Here is a 17375-nt window from a genome sequence, read left to right on the forward strand (position 1 = left end):
GTCTAGACAGTTATCTGAAAAACTATGGTTCAGAATTCCCTGGCAGTCCAGTGGTTAGGACTCCACGCTTTCACTGCTGATCAGGTTCAATCCCTGATCAGGGAACTAAGATCCCACAAGCCTCACGACGTGGGAGAAAAAAAAAAAAAAAAAAAAAACTTAAAAATAAGAAAAAATACGGTTCAAGTCACTTTCCCCGTGAAGCAAGGAGTCAATATCGTTTCTGTTGTTTCATGTAGTATCCTCCTTAGACTATTAACAAAACTGTTTGCAGTCTTTTGGGGGCTGGGAAGAAAAGGGAGAAGACCCAAGACACATGACTCCCTGACACTTGGTCCAAGTCCCTCAGCAGAGCTAAGTCTCTGATTTGAATACTTGTATAGTAACAACCTCTGAGCACTTGACCCTCACACCTTCAAGTCACACACCTCCACAGTCTGCTTGGCTGGGTGGTTCTCAAGTGACAGCAGCTCGGCTGTATCTTGTAGAGACCGAAACACGTCCTGTTTCTCCTCCAGTTCCATTGTCAATTCCTGAAAATTGAATTCAATTTTATTCAGTAAGTGCTGTTAAGGGAGGAGTAGCAATAAAGAAAAAACTGTGCTCCCTGCCCTACTTTATAGGAGTCCGCAGCCCAGGGTTAGTGCCAAAATGAGAGTCATAAACAGTACACGCCAGAGGATTTCAGAGAAGAGCAAAAGTGCTGGAATTACAGGAGAATGATTCAAAAGGATATGGGATCTGAGCCAGGCCTGAGTAAGTGGGGTCACACAGCATGAGACTGAAGGCAAGAAAGGAGGGAACGTGGCTGGTGTGGATGGTTCAGGTCAGCACCCACAGAACACAGTACCTGATCCGCATCCCCGACTGGCTGGCTCCGCTCAGACTGTACCCTCAGCTGCAGTGCCCTGCTCCGCCTCTATATTCCGTTAACACTTTAGGACCTGGTTTAGAAGCCAGCTCTTCTGTGCAGCTGGGTACTGATCCTCTCTATCAGATTTGACCCCTTCTCCTCGATGCTCCCTTTCTTTACGTCTCTATCATAGCCTAATTTCTGTTCTCATACAGACTGTTTATTGTATTATAGTATCTACTGTTTCTTCTTTACTTCAGAAGAATCATATACCACTCTCTAATGAAGTTTTAAGTGCTATTAAAAAGCTTCCTATTTTCATGGGGTTCATAATATCCTGAAAAATTCTCTGAAATGTGGGCAAACTGAAAATAACAAAAAAACAATCCTACTTTCTATCTTTCACTGAAAAGCATAAAAAGCAGTGTTGCATTGGCCAATGCTGAATTTTCCTTCCCATTTTACAAACCAAGAGATGGAGACCAAACAATTGTTGAATGAATTAAAGAGAATTCAGAATTTGTAAGAAGCCAAGAATATACCTCAGTTAAACAACATTAAGCCCTATACTAAGTGCTTTGCTATATTAACTTACTAAATCTTACTTATTAACCTTTTACACAATGCTCTGAAGTGCTACTATTATCCCATTTTACAGAGGTCTAGGGAGAGTAAATGACTTGCCAAGGTCACAGAGCTAATAAGTGGAGGAATAAGAATTTGATGTTAGGTCTGTCTCATTCCAAAGCCTATAACCTTGACCACAAAGTTATACTGCTTCTGAAATGATTCAATTTGCAGACTGCTGCTCTCTTCACCCAAGACACTGCCTTTCTAAATGCATTCTAAATAAATTCATTCAAGGGCTCGATTTCCCCTCTTCTCCATATACACTTTCTCACAGGAACAGATGCATTAAGCAGGGTCCCTATTTCTATCTAACAAAATGCAAATCCAGAAACCCAAGCTCTCAGCAGACTAGCCCCTCTGGCTCCTTCTGCTGCTATTACAAAATATGACAGGTCTGTTGTGCTAGACTCACAGAGAAGTAATTTTTCTTGGCTGAGATACTGGGATTGTTGTCACTCCAATCATATGCTAGTTCCTCCTCCTCCTTCTCATTCAACCAGATCAACTCAGCTGTAGCTCTGGAGACAAATTTATGCAGGCTCTGAAGGTGCCTCATCCGGAAGCTAGAAGTTTCCTAGACAAAGGCAGGATTACAAGGTTAGACTGCTAGGCTTTCATCTGTACGATATATCACATTTGACATCAAAGCAAAGAATAGCTGAGAAAATGAACTTAGCCTTGATTTTTCAATCTCTGGGTGCTTCTCCACAGACTTAAATTTAGTACAAGTTTGGCATGGGTCTCCCAGAGAGCCCGTGTCAATCCCACGCCAGGCTTGTGTGGGGCTCCCTGGATAAAGAATGATCCTGGAACTGTCCTACTCTGGACATCTTGAAAGACAGGAATGAAGAACAACAGACAGAAGAGGAGTCCCCTCCCTGTCAACCTTAAACTTTTGGTTTTTGGGAATTCCCTGGCGTTCCAGTGGTTAGGACTCCATGCTCTCACTGCCGAGGGCCCTGGTTCAATCCCTGGCTGGGGAACTAAGATCCCACAAGCCATGCGGGGGTGGTGGCGGGGGGAGACTTAGTTTTGATGCCTCAGAGCACATACACCCACTGCTTTGGTGAAGTATGATAACTAGGATAAGCGCTACTTACTTAAAACTTTCTGGGGCAGTGGTTTTTGATCCATTAAGAAAATTGAGAAAATGTTATGATACGTATGAACAACTGCACAGTGAACAATATAAAACTAATAAACAGAAAACCAAAACAGGCTCAAACCAAGAGCTTTCTGAATTAGGGAACCACATTCTCCATGAACAGAACAAAAGACAGTTAGTCAAAACTCACCTTCAATTTACAATACTGTGTCTCCAGCTTTCCAAGAGTTTCAACATAACTGGTATGAAAATTTTGGGACATTTTTCCCTGATAAGAAAGGAATGAAACAAAAATATATTAGAGAAACAGTAAGTAAACTATATCTACAGCATGATTTCAACTATGTAAATATTACATCTGCACATAGATGGAGACTGGTTCCTCTGAGAAAACAGAAGCTTGCACAGCAAATCTCCAGGTGAGACTGCATAGCTCAGAGCAGCACTGAGTGAGGAACAGTCCAGCAGAGTAAGCACAACTGAATGACCTCATGGTCTTGTGCTTCCAGTAATTCTGGGAGGTTTCTAAGCAAAACCTATACCTGGTGATTCCTCCAACTACTCAGCTGCTTTTTGGAAGAGGAGAGTTGAAATTTAAAATGGGAAGATAGAAAGAGTGAGGGAGAGGAGAGACCAAGTGAATAGTTTTTCTCTCCAGTTCTCTATTGCAGGTAGATGGTGAAGTGGAAAGAGCATGAACTTTTGGAGCAGAGGGCTTGAGTTTGGAAACTGCATTCACTACTTACTAATTTTGACCTTAGCTTTCAGTATCACTATTCTTTTTACTAAAAAGGGGTTAATAAAAAACACCTTTCTCACAAGGTTATTTCAAAGAGCAAGAGACGCTTCATGTGCTGAGGGGACCTGTGGTCAAGTGCTGCTCGTGGGTATCCTTCTTTTCCACAGGGACAGCTGCGCTGTGCACTGTCCCATCGTGCACAGCCACCCCAGCCTCCCATAATGGATTCTGAATGCCACACACCTCATATAGCCTGGCCTCTTTGACACTTGAGCCCAGTTCTTCCACACTGGCGTGGATGTGCTGCTGTGCTTCCAGCTGCAACTCCACACTAGGCAGGTCATTGCCCCACTCTGCTCGTTCCAGTTTCATCTGAAAAAAGGAAAAATTACAAATATAATTTACTGCTAAGTTGGCAGAAAAAGAAAACTGTCACAATCAGTTTGGACAAAGGGGCTGGGGAGAGGGGATTGAGAAAAAGGACATCTAAACTATCTCCATTTTGGTCTCTTACAGGAAAGTATGCCATAACCACCCCCAAGGAACTGGAGAATAAACCCCACCACCTATAGCAGCAGAAGCAGCCTTTTGCTGCTGCATTATGGGAATACATCCCTGCATTTACCAACCAGAAAGGCATTCCCACAGGCTGAAATGCTTAACTTTATAGTTTAGGCATTTCCCTTTATGGGGTCTCTCCATTTCACAATCAGAATGGAGATAAGAAATAAATATCTGTAAATACTAAGCTTCATTCATGCCACCAACTATTGGCCAATGGAAGAAAATTGTAAAACAGCTTGCCTTTGAATATTTTTATTTATTGGTACATGGAAAATCCATCATCCAACGATGGGAAGAATTTAATACAAAATAAAAGGGTTAGAGGATAACAGGAAAATCTTGAACTTGAACCATTATCCTAGAATACATGTAAATAATGTCCCTGAGAACTGTGAAACACAGCAGTCTTGCTTACTCTTAAGAGCTGAGACAAAAACAACAGTAGAGAAGCAGCTCCTCTGACAATGAGAGAATTTCAGAAAAGATAACAGATTTACAGACTCTGCAACTTCTTCCACCAGCTCCCACTTAGAGCACAGCTGGCTGAAGGGAAGAGATTCCTGAAGGGCTTCAAATTAGAAAAGCCTATGCATTTAGTATGGGATTTTGAGGATCTGAACTGATCCTATCCTTTCAAAATTTAATAGAGAAGGAGGCTTGGGTCCCAGGTAGCAGCAATAATTGAGGGGATCTATACAAGGGGCATAGAGCAACCTAACCCTCTGAGACAAGCTGCTGTATCCAGTAAACCTCAGTGCACTGCATAAGCACTTGGAATGTACACCCACCTGCATTTCTTCCACCCAAGACAGTAGTTCATACACAAATCGGAGGTTGCCTTCATCTTCAGAGGAGGAGATAGACACAAGTTCAGCCCGAGTCATGGGCTTTCGGAACCAGGAGGTAGAAGAAGAATGGGTTCCTCTGGTCAAGGCTTCTGCCTTCAGATGAGTAGTGGTTAAAGTAGAGGGTGGAACCAATTCAAGTGAAGTGAAATGGCCCTTCCGATACAAGTTTGTGCACTCTAGACGCAAGGTAACCAGCTCATCCTGCAAACGCATGACCCTGAAATGGAAGACGAGAAAGAAAAGATTAAATCTGTAACGTGCTTTTTAAGATAAAATCTTCCCTATCCATTTGACAAAGATGAGGTAAAAATAAAACTGAGATCACATTAGGAAAAGTGTTTTGAGAAAGAAAACGTGTTCTGTGAATGCAAGGTGATATTATTAACATCTTCATCGTTCAGAGCTGTCACTGAGGCAAATGCCAAGTCACAGCATTAACTGGAGGCAATAAATCAATACCAGTTCTTATAACTCTTGGATGATATAACAGAATAAACCATGGATTAGGGGTCAAAAGATGCGGCTCTTAGTCTCGGCTCTGTACAAAGATCCTCATCCCCTCTGTGGGTGTTGGTTTCCTCCTCCATGAAATGCTACATCGAATCACCCCAGCAGTTCTAAAGCAGACGTGGTCCCACACGGCTGCAGTTACCCGGAAGCATGTGGGGGCGTTATAAGATGCCACACAAAGATTAGGGCACCCTACAGGTACTTAGTGGGCAGGGCCAACAGTAAAGGGAGACTGTCTTCTACCATGAGAATTTTCCTGCCCCAAATACCTATAACATCCCCACTGAGACGCTGACCTCTAGCATCCAGGTTACGAGATTCAGTGCCCGACTCTTGATCCTTGAGCCTCAGCAGTAAGCAAGCCCTCCATTTAAGTCCCATGTTTCTCACCTAAAAGCCAGCTCTTCTAGCTGGTAGTAATTCTCATCCCTTAGGATCTGGAGATCCACCTGCAGCTGTCTGATGAGACCTTCACACTCCTGAATGTACATGATGACATCTGACTCACACTGCACTGGTTGTCCTGATTCCAGGTGAGCAGCGTCCTGAGAGAGAAAGGGAGAAGAAGAGTGGGAAAACTCCCATTGCTCCCACCCACTAGGACCAAGGGAGCCACGCGGTCCACTGCAATTCCAAGAGAAAGGAAGCTGGATCCCTTAACTGTTGACTTCAACCATTAGAGCACAAGGTTAGAAGTGGAAAACATGTGACATAAGAAGTGAGATAGAACAGTCAGACTTACAGCCTGCAGTGTATTCTTAGCTAATGTCAGTTTTTCTTCACAGTTCAAAGCACCATTCTGTATTTTGTTTGCAATCTGTAGCAGCAATTCCAGCCTAAAATGAGATCAAGACCATAGTCAAGTGCAGGCCTCAAAGCAGCCCAGTAAGTAATGTCACCTTCAGGCTCTGGACCCACCTCTCTACAGCTGGTCGAAGTGACTTCTCTCGCTCCAGCATCTCAATGATGAGTTTTCCCCACTCTTCTTCCACATCATTAGGGTGATAACCTTGAGGCAGTTTAATTCGGCCAAATTCAATCCATACCTAAAAAACCCAGAGATAACCCTTTTAGTCCAAAAACACAGCCATGCCCTCAGGTCCCAGTTTTAATTAATTTTTTGCTTCTTTACCCAGCCATTCAGCAGTTTTCTCCATTGACTAATAAGAGAAAACAACCAAATATTTTAGCAGTACCTCACCTCTAGGTGAGAAAAAAAATCACCTCTAGGGGGCTTCCCTGGTGGCGCAGTGGTTAAGAATCCGCCTGCCAATGCAGGGGACACGGGTTCGACCCCTGGTCCGGAAAGATCCCACATGCAGCGGAGCAGCTAAGCCCATGTGCTTCTGTGAGGCCAGGGCCCATGCTCCGCAACAACAGAAGCCACCGCAATGAGAAGCCTGCGCACCACGACGAAGAGTAGCCACCCATTTACCACAACTAGAGAAAGCCCGTGCACAGCAACAAAGACCCAACACAGCCAAAAATAAATAAATAAATTTCTTAAAAAATTACCTCTAAAATACAGAGACCACTTGCTTGAAATCCTTCCATTCCTTCTATACTTTCCATAAATCCTCCTGTCCTCCCCATACCCCTCCCCCACACTGTGGAAAGGTTAAATGCCCATCTCTACAGCTTCAAATTCTCTAGGAATCAAAATGTGAAGGAAAGTCTCTTTTCTTTCTATCCTAGGGAAAGAATTAGCTTCCCTCTGAGAAACAGGAAAACATGTATAAAACTCAAGATTTCTGAATAACTGTATGCCATTTTTCAACAGGCCCTTTAAAAAATAGAGATGGCTGATACTTCCCCTTTACCGTAAATTATCAAGAGCAGCCTGAGAGTGATGCTCGATTTGTCACCCTGAGAATATTGCTGTTATAGTGAAGGTTCGGAAGAAGATGCAGGGAATCTGCCTAACAAAGAAGCAACAAAGAGCACACCAGCACACCCTAAGTCTCAGCAAAGGATAAGTTTCCTTACCTCTAATAATTTATATAATTCCTCAATTCTTCCTTTTTCTCTCTCCTTGGCCAGAATTTCTGTTTCTTTGAAGTGTATATATTGATTATAAAGTGCCTACAAAATTAATATTTGGTGAATGAATGCAAGCAACCCGGTCTAATTTTTCATACCACCTCACCCAGGAGCCAGCAGCAACAAGCTCTGAGACTTACTCCCCAGAGTGAATTTACAAAACACAATTTAAGTCCATGACTTTACCTTTAGTTCAACAGGGTTCTGGGGAAAAGATTTATCTGACATCAGTATTGTATGCTGTTTGATCCAGGGAATGAGGGAGTCCACTCGGCTTTGGTATTCTTGCCACCTGGTGTCTACTTCCTATTGCCAAAAGGTAGATATCACACACCTTCTGGTTAGCAGTATGCAAGACAAGCACAGGAGAAAGTAGCTCAGGCCATCCCAAACCACATAAAATCTTTTGCTCTAATTGCCTACACAGACACCGCCATTCAGTTTAATGCTCAGAGTCCCAGTTTCAAAGCTCCTCAAGGACTCTCAAGATGGGATTTAATTTCCTGACACCTAGAATAGCCTATGCTGGACACTGCAAAATTAGTGATACCTAGACTCATTCCCACAGACCAAGGACAATAACCATGTATCAAGATGATGTAGATTCAGTTCGCTCTGTTTAAAAGTGCTCTGTATACACTAAGTGCTTAAGAAACCTACTCTAATCAATACATTCCACCCAAACAAATCATAGGCAGAAGGTATTTTAGGAAAGTGTTCTTTTACCGTAGCACTGATCCCTTCTCCACCCTCAGGGACTTTAGGGAAGGCATCATAAATAGAAGACACATAAGTGATTACAGACTTTTCATCTGGAGATGGCACATCCACATCTGAGAGACAAAAGGCAAGAAATTTCTTAGAACAAAGGAACCCGCTGGGGGAAGGAATAACGAATATATGTCAAACATCATCAACTTATCAACTTCAGTCAGCTCTCACCTTCTGCATCCAGTAACCGGGTGACGCCCAGTCTTTCTGCTACTTCGAAAGCCTGTTCCAGGTTCTCTCGGTTACTCTGGATCTGTACCCTCTCCATATCTACCAGGTCAGGTCTGTAAAAGTCCACCAAGGTATATGAAAGGCCCCCAGATACATAGCACATGGGAGTTCACACAAAGAAACCCTCTTAAAAGTACTCAGAGCTGAAAAACACTGGATGAGTTAGAGAGAAAGCAAGAGGTTTAGAGGCGCACTAGTCCCACTTTCAATCACACTGCAGGAGCCCAGTGCTCCATAATTCTAAACTTACATAATAGTAGGTTTGTTGGATTTCAAGGGAAAGGTATCAACTTTCCCTATGAGTGTTTATGACCACTAAGAGTACAATAAATTTTGATTTTCATCATTCAGAATTCCTATCTTCCTCACCCACTCCAAGCAAGTCCCCCACTACTGGCCCTTTGCACTTGTTATCTCCTCCGAGTGAGACATGCTGAGCCTAGAGACCTGCATGGCCCACTACTCCTCATCCATGACTCTGCTCCAACATCTTCACCAGAGAGACCACCTCTGACCACCCTGTCCAAAATGCCACAACCTCCATCATTCTCTTTCCCTCCACTGCACCCACCACTGTAAGACAGCATACACTTAGTTGTTTATTGCTTTTCTTCCCCACTGAAAAGTAAGCTCCATGAGGGCAAGAATTTAGCTGTTTTCTTCACTGCTATATGAGCCCAGTGCCTGGAATAGTAGGAGTTCAATACATATTCCTTTTTAAAATAAATAAAATGAATCAGAGCCTGGATTGTTGGTTGAGGGGAAATGTGGCATTACAGCTGATTACAAACAAGAGATGAGAAGAAGCCTCTCCAGGCCCACTGAAACTCCACTGTATTTACCTGTATCGGTGAATAAGTGCATTGAACATCTTCCCATCACTCCAGCAGGAGGAAAAGTTGGTGCATTTGACTCCTGTGTAACCAGCTGTCACTTTCTGGGTCCACAGGAGCAGCTTCTCCTTAGCTGACATGTCCCCTGATTCTCCACTAATGTAGATGTCAGAGATCTGCCAAAAGATAGGATATGAAGTAATTTAGTGTAAATAAGATGAAGCCTTTAAACCTTCTCTTCATACATTATGGCTCTTAGAAGAAGAGGGAGATCCAAGGCTGGCAGCACTTCAAGATGACAACTCCAACATATATTCACCCTATCTGGTAGTCAAAGACATGCAAATTAAAATTTTGAGAGGTCACTTTTTTACCTGTCACATTAGAATAGTTTTTCTTTTTTTTTTTTTAATGATACTACTCAGTATTGGAAAGAATATCTGAAATTGGGGATTCTCATACATTGCCACTGGTGAGAGTATAAAGGGCATAATTTCTCTAGAGGATGGTTTTTAATAAGTCTTAAAATACACATACACTTGATAGGAAGTCATTAGAGAAATCTGCAAAAAATTTTATACAAGAATGTTTATCAATACCAAAAAGCAAAGGCAAAACAAACAATTGGGACTACACCGAACTAAAAGGCTTGTGCACAGCAAAGGAAACCATCAACAAAATGAAAACGCAACCTACGGAATGGGAGAAAATATTTACAAATCATATATCTGATAAAGGGTTAATATCCAAAATATACAAAGAATTCATTCAACTCAAAGCAAAGAAACAAACAATCAGATTTAAAATTGGGCAGAAGATCTGAATAGACATTTCTCTAAAGAAGACATACAAACGGCCACCAGGTGCACGAAAAGGTATTCAACATCACTAAGCATTAGGGAAACACAAATCAAAACCGTAATGAGTTATGACCTCACACCTATTAGAATGGCTGTCATCAGAAAGACGACATAACAAGTACTGGTAAAAATCTGGAGCAAAGGGAACACTCGTGCACTCCTGGTGGGATTATAAAGTGGTACAATCACTCTGGAAAACAGTATGAAGATTCCTCAAAAAATTAGAAACAGAACTATCATAGGATCTAGAGACCTTAATTCTGGGTACATCCAAAGGAAATGAAAACAAGATATCGAAAAGATATCTGCACTCTCAATGTTCACTGCAGCATTATTCATAATAGCCAGGATATGGAAACAACCTAAGTGTCCATCAAAAGCTGTGGTATATACAATGGAATATTATTCAGCCATGAGAAAGGAAACCCCGTCATTTGTGACAGCATGGATGAAACTGGAGGGCATTATGTTAAGTGAAATAAGCCAGACAAGGACAAATACTGCATGATATCACTTATATGTGGAATCTAAAAAAAAAAGAAAAGAAAAAATGTCAAAGTCATAGAAACAGAGAGTAGAATAGTAGTTGCCAAGGGATAGTGGTGGGGGAAATAGGAAGAGGACAGAAAAAGGGTATAAACTTTCAGCTATAAGTTGAATAAGGTCTGATGATTTAATGTAAAAGATAGGTGACCACAGTTGATAACACTGTATTGTATAACTGAAATTTGTCAAGAGAGTAGAACTTAAATGTTCTCACACACACACACAAAAAGTGAGGTAATGGATGTGTTAGTAGTTAACTAGAGGTGGGAATCCTTTCTCAATATACACATAAAGGCACACCTGGGAGGTACCACAGGTTCAGTTCCAGACCACAGCAATAGAGGAGATATCAATCACAATAAAGTGAGTCACATGCATGTTTTGGTTTCCCGGTACATATAAAAGTCATGTTTACACTATACTATATTATCAATACATACGCGACAGCACTATGTCTTAAAAAAACAATGTATACTCATTAAAAAATACTTTATTGCTAAAAAATGCTAACCATCATCTGGGCCTTCAGCAAGTTGTAATCTTTTTGCTGCTGGAGGGTTTGAAATATTACAAGAAGTGAGCAAATGCTGTTGGAAAAATGATGCCAGCAGTCTTGCTCAACGCGTGGTTGCCACAAACATTTGTAAAAAATGCAGTATCTGTAAAGCACAATAAACAAGGTCTGCCTGTGTATCAAATCACCATGATGTACACTTTAAATATGTCACAAGAATGCTTATCAAAATATGATAAATATTTTATAGCAAAAAGCTATAAAGAGCTTAAACTCAAACGAGGGATTGATTGGTTATAAATTATAGCACATATACATGGTAGAATTCTTTGCAGCACTTAAAAAGGTATGCTTTAGTAAAAAAGGAAGTAACTGATGAGGAAAAATAGACAAATAAAATGAAATAAAATAAAATAAAAAAGGAAATGTGTTGTCAAATAAACTGGCTGCCTTTGCTAAGTCTTCCTCTAGTGTAAAAATACTCTGAGATATTTCTACCATATAAAGTTTGCTGATTTTATTACCAATAAAAAATCTTATTTAAGGAAAAAAAAGATATGCTTTAGAAAACGTTAATGATAGGAAAATGATCACCATATTTTACAAAAAGAAAAAGAATACAAACAAAATAATATATAATAACACTGATTTTACATGAAAAATATACAATATATAGTTAAGTAATAGTCATATATATGCATAATGTATGTGATCGATGCATATATATATGTGTGTATATACCAAATTAGTAATCATAGTTATCTCTAAACGGTAGCATTATAGATGATTTTTATGTTTCCCAAATTTTCTACATTATGTATATTTTATATTTAGAAAAAAGTTATTTTAAGAAACCTCCAAAATCTAGCACAGGACCTACTTTGAAGAAATGTCAGTCTGAGAGAGGAGAAAAGTGCATGCCTTTGATTCCACACAAGCCTAGGGTTGAATCTCAAGTTCACCAACTACAAGCTGGACCTTGGTTATACCATCTGTAAAGTGGGAATCACACCTATTACCTTTTCAGGATAGCTGTGACAATCAACGATATTATACAGTGAAGTGCCCAGCCCAAACACGGGGCTAAGCTCGACAAAGTTCCCTTCTCTCTTCCTTGTATAAATGGTGGCTCTCCTTCAGTTACTGCTGTCTAACTCCCAAAGCACTGTCAGTCTGTATCATCAATTAAACGCTATCTTGCGTTATTGGCTATTATTTAATGTATTTTTATTATTTAATATCTCCCCAAGACTAGGTTTCCTGAGGTGCTGATACTACATCTTAACTATCAGAATGACCTAAAATCATAGCAGCTGCTATGAAGGAGAGCTCCTCAACACAGGATATGTCCCAGCAGAAGCTGGGATGCATCTCTGAGACTCAGTGATCAAGGTTCTTCTGTATTGCACCTAGTGTTGTACTGGTCATATGGTGGACACTTAACATGTTTTAATTCATAATCACTTGGTTAATAAACAAAATAATAAAAATAAACAAATAAATGTATTTGGGGGTAAGACCCACCTAGAATCCTGAGACACATTACTTTATTGACAGCAAACTTACCTAGCAAATAACATATATGATGTATATAAGCAAAGAAGCCAAGGACCCAATGATGGATGACGGTGCCCACGCCATCAACCTGTGAGTCCAGTGTAAACAGCCCCTCACCGGTACCAATTCTCTGCCAGTTCTCCTCAACGACATTTCTAGCTATTTATTTCACTGGCTAAATGCCACCCACACTGACATATCCCAGTTCTTCCACTGTAGTGCTTCACATACATATTAAGGCAAAACATTGCTGGGAACAGGAGATAGATTTGTTGAAGTGAAAAGGGACAGAATTTGAATAAGCAAAATGAAATGTGAGTATTTGGGTTCTTTACCCAAAAAAGAAATTCCAGTTAGTCAATTGATATTGTATCTCCACAATATCACAGTCAATATCTCCGATGGCATCTCCTGTCTGCCAATCACAGTATCTTTGTATATTGCATTGGAAACTGTTCAATGAACAGCTGTACTTCAGATTTTCCACATAGCTGTAATGAGACAGGGAAATATTTAGATCCCTCAGGGGTAGGAAAAATACCGTTTGGATTAGGGCCTTTCCTAGATTGTGAACTGGATGAGAAAAATGGGATTATCATCACAATCATCTCAATAATTAAATTTGGCTTTTGTCCATCTTTTCATGTAATAGTCACATGTGATTGCACAGTGCTGTCCTTTGGGATACGTAGAAGCTTTTACCTTAATCTCCCAAATGCAGAATTCCAGCTTCAGTGTCAGGGAGCTTTCTCCCTCATCTGGATGTTTAAAAGGAACCATTTGGAGAGACAGCACAGCCTCATCACCATCTCAGAGACTAACCTCATCTACCTGAGTTTTCTTTCAACGTACACTTCCCATGGCTTGATTAATTCCTTCTCTGAAGCATTATCTAGCAACTGAGCGTGTTCCTAATAAGTCAGTTAGTTTTTACTGAACAACATCTCATCAGTGCTTCATACTATGTCAGACACCATATGTTAGGACGAGGGAGAAGAACAACAAAAAAAAGTCAATCACCATGGGACTGACTCATTCTGTTGTTATTTCTTGAGCAATACCTATGTTCTAGGAGCTGTGTTCAAGTTCTTGGTATCTCAAGACAAAAGCACAACCTTGGGCCTCAAGCTCAAGCAATGTAGTAGGGGAGACAATATACCAATCAGAGAGATCAATGCTGTGACAGAGGTAAGCAAGTAACCCAAACTAGCAGTGTCGAGGAACTTTGCAGAGATGATAAGACAACATCTATGCTGAGTTTTAATATCTAAGAAGAGGGCTTCCCTGGTGGTGCAGTGGTTAAGAATCTGCCTGCCAATGCAGGGGACGCGGGTGCGAGCCCTGGTCCGGGAAGATCCCACATGCCGCAAAGCAACTAAGCCCGTGCGCCGCAACTACTGAGCCTGCGTTCTAGAGCCCGTGAGCCACAACTACTGAAGCCCACACGCCTAGAGCCCGTGCTCCACAACAAGAGAAGCCACCGCAATGAGAAGCCCGCGCACCACAATGAAGAGTAGCCCCTCCTCGCCGCAACTAGAGAAAGCCCACGGGCAGCAACAAAGACCCAACGCAGCCTAGTTAATTAATTAATTAAAAATAAAAATTTCAGCATATTAAAAACAAAAGACATGAAAGCTCAAACTGGGAACTGATATAGGAGAGAAGATTAGAGAGATTATGGAGGGGTTGGAATACCAGGCTGAGGATTTTGGACTTTGTAAGTCTACATAAGTCTCAGGGAATGAACTAGATGTAATGAGCTAACAGATACTTGATTCACATGTCCTAAAGTTTCTAGCTGACTTCATCCCCCTACAGTGAAGGCATCAGACTTTGAAAACTTCCATTCAAGAAACAGGTGAGGGCACAATGCAATAATTCATTACAAATGCCTGGCTAGAAGGATCTCATGGCAGCTGTGTTTCTTACCTACAGAAGAGTTAGGTAAAGATCAGGGCTACTCCTTTCAATATTCAAGTTCAGAGTCATGGAGGTCTCTCTAGGGCAGGGGTCCCCAACCCCAGGCTGCAGACTAGTACTGGTCCACGGCTCGTTAGGAACTGGGCCGCACGGCAGGAGGTGAGCAGCGGCCGAGTGAGCGAAGCTTCATCTGCCGTTCACATTTCGCATTACCACCTGAAACACCCCCACCCCCTCCCACACCCCTATCCATGGAAAAACTGTCTTCCACGAAACTGGTCTCTGGTGCCAAAAAGGTTGGCGACTGCTGCTCTAGGGAATAAAATTAGAACGGAAATCCTAGGTCACAGACTACTGGCATTTTTAAATTCTCCTAAATACTGCCAAACTACTGTCAAATAACAATACCAATTTATACTTCTATCCACAAGGGTGTGAAGAGGTTTTTCCATTATTCTGCATCTTCACCTACACTCTGTATTTTCAAACTTTTTATTTTCTGCCAGTCTGAGGGGTATAAAATGGCATCCTGTTGTTGTTTTGAGTTTTATATCTTTGATTACTAGTGAGAAAGACTCCTGTGTATGAGGCATTTGGGTTTTCTTTTTTTATGAACTGCTTATTCCTGGGCTTTCCCCTATTTTTCTACTAGTGTGTTTACCTTTTTCTTCTTTATAGGAATTATTTAAATAATAATATTAATAACAAACATCTATTGTGTTTTACTTGAATTTATTCATATAATTCTCACAACAACCCTACATTGAGTACATACTATTCTTATCCTCAATTTACAAATGAGGAAACTGTGCCACAGAGAATTTAAGTAACTTGCCCCAAGGTACATGGCTACTAAGTAGTAGAGCTGGAATTCAAACTCAGCCAACCTGGCTCCACACTCTTAACCACGTCACCTATACTACACTTCATATATTCGGGACATTAATCCTTTTTCAGTATATGCACTATATAATTCTACCATTATTTTTTTTTAACTTTCCATCTCAAGGAACTAGAAAAAGAAGAACAAATGAAGCCAAAAGTTAGTAGAAGGAAGGAAATAACAAAGATTAGAGCAGAAATAAATGAAATAAAGACGAAAAAGACAATAGAGAAGATCAACAAAGCTAAGAGCTGGTTCTTTGAAAAGATAAACAAAATTGACAAGCCTTTAGCTAGACTCACCAAGAAAAACAGGAGACAAATAAAATCAGAAATGAAAGAGGAGATGTTACAAGTGATACCACAGAAATACCAAGGATCATAAAAGACTGCTATGAAAAATTACACACCAAGTTGGACAACCTAGAAGAAATGGATAAATTCTGAGAAATATACAACCTACCAAGACTGAATCATGATGAAACAGAAAATCTGAACAGACTGATTACTAGTAAGGAGATTGAATCAGTAATCAAAAACCTCCCAACGAGGGCTTCCCTGGTGGTGCAGTGGTTGAGAGTCTGCCTGCCGATGCAGGGGACACGCGTTCGTGCCCCGGTCCGGGAAGATCCCACATGCCGCAGAGCGGCTGGGCCCCTGAGCCTGCGTGTCCAGAGCCTGTGCTCCGTAATGGGAGAGGCCACAACAGCAAAAAACAAAAAACAAACAAACAAAAACCTCCCAACGAACAAAAGTCCAGGACCAGACAGCTTCACTGATAGACTCTATCAAACATTCAAAGAAGAATTAACACCAATACTTCTCAATCTCTTCCAAAAACAGAAGAGGAGGGAACTCATCCAAACTAATTTTATGAGGCCAGCATTACCTTGATAACAAAACCAGACAAAGACACCACAAGAAAAGAAAATTACAGGCAATATTCCCGATGAACATAGATGCAAAAATCCTTAAAAAAATATTAGCAAACCAAATTCAACAATACATTAAAAGGATCACACACCATGATCAAGTAGGATTTATTCCAGGTATGCAAGGATGGTTCAACATCCATAAATCAGTCAATGTGATATAGCACACATTAACAAAAGGAAGAATAAAAATCGTATTATCATCTCAATAGATACAGAAAAAGCACTTGACAAAATTCAACAGCCATTTATAAAAACTCTCAACAAAGCAGGTATAGAGGAAATGTATTTCATCATAATAAAGGACAGAGCTAACATTATACTCAGTGATGGAAAGATGAAAGTCTTTTCTCTAAGATCAGGAACAAGACAAGAATGCCCACTCTCTCCACTTTTATTCAGCATAATATTGGAAGTCCTGGCCAGAGCAATTAGGCAAGGAAAAGAAATAAAAAGCATCCAAATTGGAAAGGAAGAAGTAAAACTGCCACTATTTGCAGATGACAGGATATTATATACAGGAAACCCTAAAGACTCCTAAAGACATCAAAAAACTATTGGAATAAACAAATTCAATAAACTTGCAGGATACAAAATCAATATGCAAAAATCTGTTGCATTTTTATACACTAATAACAAACTATCAGAAAGAGAAATAAAGAAAACAATCCCATTTATAATTGCATCAAAAAGAATAAAACACCTAGGAATAAATTTAACCAAGCAGGTAAAAGACCTGTATATAGAAAACTATAAGACATTAATGAAAGAAATTTCAGACACAAATAAATGGAAGGAAATTCTGTGCTCATGGACTAGAAAAATCATTACTGTTAAAATGTCCATACTACTCAAAGCAATCTACAGATTCAGTACAATCCCTATCAAAATTCCAATGGTATTTTTCAAAGAAATAAAACAAATAATCCCAAAATTTGTATGGAACTACACACACACACACACACACACACACACACACACACACACACACACACACTGATTAATCAAAGCAATCTTGAGAAAAGAACAAACCCGGAGGC

The 17375-nt window shown here is 40.5% G+C and overlaps 1 protein-coding gene across 2 annotated transcripts in view; it reads right to left on the reverse strand.

The window, feature by feature from the left end:
* Window positions 1-17375, reverse strand: part of MACF1 (microtubule actin crosslinking factor 1) — a 327723-nt gene that overhangs the window by 164389 nt on the left and 145959 nt on the right. For both annotated transcript variants that reach the window (XM_060140476.1, XM_060140475.1), the window contains exons 6-18: window positions 9134-9300; window positions 8232-8344; window positions 8016-8122; window positions 7476-7595; window positions 7236-7331; window positions 6168-6295; window positions 5992-6085; window positions 5640-5794; window positions 4680-4956; window positions 3571-3699; window positions 2779-2856; window positions 1896-2057; window positions 429-533 (exon numbers count right to left, since the gene is read on the reverse strand). In XM_060140476.1, coding sequence (XP_059996459.1) covers window positions 429-533; window positions 1896-2057; window positions 2779-2856; window positions 3571-3699; window positions 4680-4956; window positions 5640-5794; window positions 5992-6085; window positions 6168-6295; window positions 7236-7331; window positions 7476-7595; window positions 8016-8122; window positions 8232-8344; window positions 9134-9300 — 1731 coding nt within the window. The remainder of the gene's footprint in view (window positions 1-428; window positions 534-1895; window positions 2058-2778; window positions 2857-3570; window positions 3700-4679; window positions 4957-5639; window positions 5795-5991; window positions 6086-6167; window positions 6296-7235; window positions 7332-7475; window positions 7596-8015; window positions 8123-8231; window positions 8345-9133; window positions 9301-17375) is intronic.

The sequence above is a fragment of the Lagenorhynchus albirostris genome, chromosome 2, assembly GCF_949774975.1.
Source record: "Lagenorhynchus albirostris chromosome 2, mLagAlb1.1, whole genome shotgun sequence".
NCBI classification, from domain to species: domain Eukaryota; kingdom Metazoa; phylum Chordata; class Mammalia; order Artiodactyla; family Delphinidae; genus Lagenorhynchus; species Lagenorhynchus albirostris.